Here is a 5684-nt window from a genome sequence, read left to right as displayed (position 1 = left end):
GCCGTGGGGGCACGGGAAAGCGCGGAGAGCAGCCCACAATCCTTCCCGCTGATCCATCCTCCCACAGCAGGGCTCCGCTGAGCCGCTTTCCGCCTCTCCCAGCAGCCTGTTGACAGTCCTTGGAATTATCGGGGGGGAAATTTTGAAACTTAAGAGATGTTTGTTGCACAATGCAAAACGCCACCACTTGTGTTACCTCTGAAACAGACAATTTATTTGAGTGAACATACCTTTTAACATATTTTTTTTTGTCAAGATAAATTTGTGCAGTAGGTGTAAACTCAATAGAAGTGCTGTTTGTGAATTATATGCTAACAAGGAAATCAGGAGCAAAAACTCTCAAAAAGTCTTTGTAACTAATCTCGGCATGCCTTAAATTAAATCTGAATTCAAATTCCCCGTTTGTAAACTTTCGGATGTAAACTTTTTAAGTAGGTCTACGCTATAGTACGTGCTTTTGGACATGGAATTAAATAACTTTCACGACATTGATCCCTTAAAGTCGCAGCCAGGAGAAATTCTTTAGAACAGCAATGAGCAAAGTCTGTCCGTTGAACTGAGCAAAAAGAACTTTAAATCCTCGTTTCTGTTGTTTAAAAACAAAACAAAACGTTTTATATTTAAATTTAAACTCTTGCAAGTCTCTTTTCAGTGTAGCTGACTCTTCAAGCGTTAGAAAGTCCTTCGCCCCTCGGCGGGCCTGTTAGGAACAAAACATTTTGCTTCCCGATTTGGGAAACGCCAGAAACTCTTTGTTAGAGTCATGGTGGGCCAAGTTTGAGAGCTGCCCCTTGAGCACGTTGGCGCTGTTCCCCACCGCGCGTCCCAAGGCGCCCGTTTCCAGAATGGCTCCTTTGGTGGTAGCCCAGGAAACTGTCGTGTTGCTCAGGGCTTGGTTCAAAGTACTGTGCCTGAACAGGGGGTCGTGAAACACCCCGTCCACCCAGTTCCTGAGGTTGGTGACCGGCGAATCCTGGTGCCTATCGATGACACTGACCGGGGCAGAGACGGCGGCAGCTGTCGAGCCCCCCTGCCGTTTCAGCATGCAGGAGGGGTACTCGGCCTGGTTGAGGGAGGTGGCGGTGTGCGCCAGGGACCAAATCCTGGGCTTCGCCTCCAGCAGCTGCTGCCCTTGCTGGAAGCACATTTTGGATTCGCAGCCGCGCTGCCGGGCGCCAAGCAGGTCGGGGCCGCACTCCTCTGCCGCCGTCTTCAGGCAGCTCCGCGCCCGCTCTGCCGCTTCCTCCTCTTCCTCGTCTTCCCCGGCAGCGGCCGGCGGCAGCATCTTGGCGGGGGGCTCGGCGGCCCGCGGCGGGTGGCTGCCGCCCGGGTGCGGGAGCGGCAGCGAGTGCGGGAAGGGCCGCCTCAGCTCGCACTCCGAGCTCTCCGATTCGGCGGCATCCAAGTCCTCCAGGTCGCTGAGCTCCAGCTCCTTCTCCTCCTTGCCCGTGGGCTCTGCGGGGTGGGGGCGGGGGAAGGGACAGCAAAAAGAAGACACACGGTCACTGGCGGCGCCGCGCTCCCCCGCGGCCGCCCCCACGAGGGAGGCCCGCGGCCACCCCCACGGGCGAGACCGGCCCCGGGGGCGAGCTGGCGGCCGAACCGCTAAGTGCCTGTTTTTAGCAGGGTACCCTCGGCTTTCCCGCTCTTCATCGCCTCTTCCTGCGAACCCTCTTCCTCCTCCTCCTCCTCTTCCTCGTAGGGCCGCTTCTCGTCTGAGCACTTGTTCCGTGGAGGCCAGGTCATCTTGTTCTCCTTCTTGAGCCGCCGGCGGGCATTGGCGAACCAAGTGGAGACCTGGGTGAGGGTCATCTTGGTGATGATGGCCAACATGATCTTCTCACCCTTGGTGGGGTAGGGGTTCTTGCGGTGCTCCTGCAGCCAGGCCTTCAGCGTGCTGGTCGTCTCCCGGGTGGCATTTTTCCTCCGTGTCCCCCCATCCATCGAGCCGTACCTGCGGGTACAGGAGAGCATCTGCAGAGTGACAAGGCGTCCTCACCCCCCGCAGACCTGTCCAGTGGGGGATCCCAGGGCCCCAGGCCTGGCTGCTTGCATGTGGCACCCCTCCAGGGTGTGGGGGTGGCCGGACCAGGAAGGAGGCAGATGGGCAAGGACAGATCAGCTTTAAGAGAATGACCTGCCTCAAGAATTCAGGCTGAGGAAGAGGCAAGGGTGAAGAGCTCGTTCATCTAACAGCAGTACCAGGCAATGAAAATCCCTGTTGTGCCATGGTGGTGGTGGCAGAAAGGGGCAAGAAACCACAGGCCTTTATTCATGGTAAAGCCAAAGTCAACGTTTCAGGAACCATTGGAAATCCTAGCAGCTTGCAAATGCACAGAAATTGTTGGATCAGTCCTCCCCAAACAGAATACATCTGAGTGACCCCAGGGTGTAACTGTTAATAGAAATATATTTCCTCTTATTCCTTTTATTAGCAATCTCTCCTACCCTTTTGTTCCTGAAATTGTAGAAACCTAACACAGATGACACTGGGCTACAACTGAATATTTAATGCACATCCTTCAGGAAAGGTCATTGGCGCCCAATGGGCCTCAAAGCTTGAAACTGTGTGTAAATGGTTTTGCACTCGTTTAAAACTAATAAACATACCAGAGATGCCTGGGCGCCTAAGCCTGACTCTGCACAGGAAAAGATTATTTATCGCCTCCGTGGAGAGGGCTCGGTCCTCCCGCCGCCTGTCCGGCGTCCAGAGGACCCCGTGCCGATCTCCCTGCTGGAGGGGGACGTGTCGATGGGGAGACGGAGGCGGCATTACTGGGGCCGGGAGGGAGATGCTGGCCGGCGGGGAGGCAGATCCGTGCCTCAGCCGCGCAGCGGGGCGGGCTGGAAGGGGTGGGGATCGCGTCTAGAGGGCCGGCGAGCAGGGCCGGAGGGGGTGTGTGCTCTTACCTGTCGTACTGGTACTGGCTGAGGGTGTGATCGTAGGGGTAGTAGGCAGCTGCCGGGGCGATGCCCGCATGCGCAGACCCGCTCCCGTCCTTCGCCTCCAAACTGTTCTGCAAAAGACACCGCGCCGCCGCCCTCAGCCCCCGCCGCCCCCCACCGCCAGGAGAGCTCGGCCTCCCGCTCCTCCCCCCCTCCCAGGTTTCGCGGGAGGGACGGGGGGCGCGCCGAACCTTCCCGGAGGCCCCTCGGCCGCGGCGGCCAGCGAGATCAATAGAGACATTAAGTGCTGTTACGGTGCCAGGAGGAAAAAAAAAAACAAAACAAAACAAAACAAAAAAGGGCTGGCTGGGAAGAGCGCATATCATTATATCATTTTTTACCAACCGGTGTCTGGGCCGCCCCAAGCTACCGGCCTGGTCAGGCCCTCCGCGCTCGGCCGCCACCTCGTCAGGCGCGACTTTTAATTGCGTTACCGTGAGAACTGCGCCGGGCTTGAATATTTAATGACGGCGGAGCTGGACGCGCCGCGGTTACGCGCCTGTCGCCAAAAGCGGGCAGGCTCAGGGGAACGGCATGCGGCTCGGCTCGGAGGCGGAGAAGCAGCGCCCGGGGCTGCCCAAGCCGCGGAGGGGTCCCGCTGACCGGCCACAGCCCGCCGCGGGGAGCGCGGCGCGGAGCAGCGCGGGGAAGGGGGCGGGAGCATCCCCCGCGGCGGCGGAGAGGCTTACCAAGGAGTAGAAGGCGGGAGCCTCGGTGCCGTAGGTCACGTAGTTTCCATAGCCCTGGGGCCCGGCGTAGGGGCCGCCGTAGACCCCCAGAGCGGCGGCCGAGTTGAGCTCATGTCGGGCGGTGGCGAGCAGGCGGCTCTCGTACACCGGGCAGTACACGGGGGTCTGCGCGGAGGCGGCCGCTCCCGTCTCGGCCAGTGTCCGGCCGCTGGACTCGCAGCAGGTCGTCAGGGAGTTGGTGCTCATCAGGAACTGGAGCGAAAGAGAGCGGCGCTGAGGGCGGGGGAGGGAAACTTCTCAAACTGTAACCGAGTTTGGGTTTCTTTATTTATTCCTTTTTTTTTTTCTGTTTTTTTAATCAGATCACAGCTTTAGGGTGTTGTTCCCCTCCCTCCCCTTCCGTATTTTACCTCAAGAGGGGTAAAAACGCTCTGGAGAAACGCAGACATACAAGTATTTTATCTTTTTTTTTTTTTTTTAAATCACAACATCAAACAAACGCCCTGTGACTATGAGCGTTTAATCGGCTGTAATACGTTGCGCTAGCCCTTTGCATTGAAAACCTAACTTTTCTGGTGTGGTCTCACAAGACTGGCTTTACATCGTTTTTCTCCTCTTGCAGCACAATGCTTCCCATCTGCGTTTTTAAACCTTTTTTCTAAATCACTCATGCATATTTATTTTGACTGCAGATTTGTAGCAGCTATGCACGCATCTGTTATTAACCTGCTGGTTTAGAATATCCCATTATGTTTATACGGTTCGGACCTCAGTACTTGCGTGTTTAATTGGTAAACTGTGAATTTAATCGGGAAAGGGAAAAAAAAAGCGCTCGGAGGAGAGAGGGGGTGGGGGAACTCTCGCTCTCCTTCTCGCCTCCCGCATCTCTGTAAACCTCCCCTACTCATCATTATCACTCCCAAGCCCCCTAAATCCCTCATGTTTCTTCCCATTTTTAAATATGTGCGCGAAATATAACTTGAGCATCTTCGAAAGATACGGAGCGAGAAGCCGATTTCCCACTCCCGCATGCTAGAAAAGGATCGCTGCCTCTCTTAGCCCTGGACGGAAGTAATCAATACGGACTGAAAATCAATTAACGTTGGTAGGCGAAAAGTCTTACCTGGGGTGCAGAGGAGTAAGGGTAGCCAAACTGAGGATATGACATGGTACAGAGGCTCCCAGTTATCTAGAAACAAGGCGAGACGTCTGATCTGCACGCTATTGCAGTCTGGCTCTGCTCTATTGTACCAATTGATTGGTAACCACAGGTCCCTAGATGCTTATAGGACGAAGCAGAAAAACCACATTTAATTTATTTACATGAAATCTTAAACTTTTTTTTTTTTTTTTTTTTTTTTTTTTTTTTTAACCGAAGGGAAAAAGAGTATAGTGATTTCAGCACCTTCCCTCCTTCAGCTACGGAACAGAAGTAATTGTTACATGTGGGCTCTAAGGCTGGCAAACGTGACGGCAGAAATACATACTTTGCACCCACGGAAAAATAAAGGTGGGGGGGAAGTGATACAAATACATCCGTTCAGAAGCACGCTCTTTTAAAAGAGCCGAGCTTCTGACGTCACGCAAAATCTATTAAAATTAACCTGCCTGTAAGTTTAACATTCATTTTCGGGAACCTTTCCCCGGTGTAGAAAACAGACTCTCCAAGCATCTCTCTCAGCCTGCCTAACAGCAGTGAAAGTTTGGAAAGCTCTCCGGCAGCGGCTACACCCGCTTGCAACATTTCTTTATATTTCTGCGGGGAAGGGAAGGAAATGAATGGTTTTAATCTGAAGGATCAATGTTGTATCAGCTAAGATTTCCCCACACCCTCCTTCGTCACTGAAGGGCTGGTAAGCACTTTTAATTAGAAATTAATTAATGAGCAGCTGCTTCTTCCCACCCCACACTAATAATTAGTCTCAATTACAAACTAGACATATGAAGGGACACACGACTGAGTCTTCATTTAAGATTTAATCAACAGTTAAAATTAGCACTAACGCTGACAATAAAGCACATGACATGCAATCCTGCTTTTCTTCTCGG

General features: G+C 53.7%; 1 protein-coding gene across 1 annotated transcript; it reads right to left on the bottom strand.

Annotated features, from left to right (window-relative positions):
• Window positions 1-703: 703 nt before the first annotated feature.
• IRX4 (iroquois homeobox 4) lies at window positions 704-4803 on the bottom strand (the record flags this gene model as incomplete). Its single annotated transcript, XM_082044994.1, has 5 exons — window positions 704-1455; window positions 1632-1954; window positions 2911-3017; window positions 3636-3887; window positions 4759-4803. The coding sequence occupies 5 exons, from the start codon at window positions 4801-4803 to the stop codon at window positions 704-706; spliced, it is 1479 nt and encodes a 492-aa protein (XP_081901120.1).
• Window positions 4804-5684: the final 881 nt, after the last annotated feature.

Source organism: Streptopelia decaocto, assembly GCF_964273445.1.
Source record: "Streptopelia decaocto genome assembly, chromosome: 2".
NCBI classification, from domain to species: domain Eukaryota; kingdom Metazoa; phylum Chordata; class Aves; order Columbiformes; family Columbidae; genus Streptopelia; species Streptopelia decaocto.
Note: the sequence above shows the minus strand (reverse complement) of the source record. Positions and strands in the feature narration are given on the sequence as shown.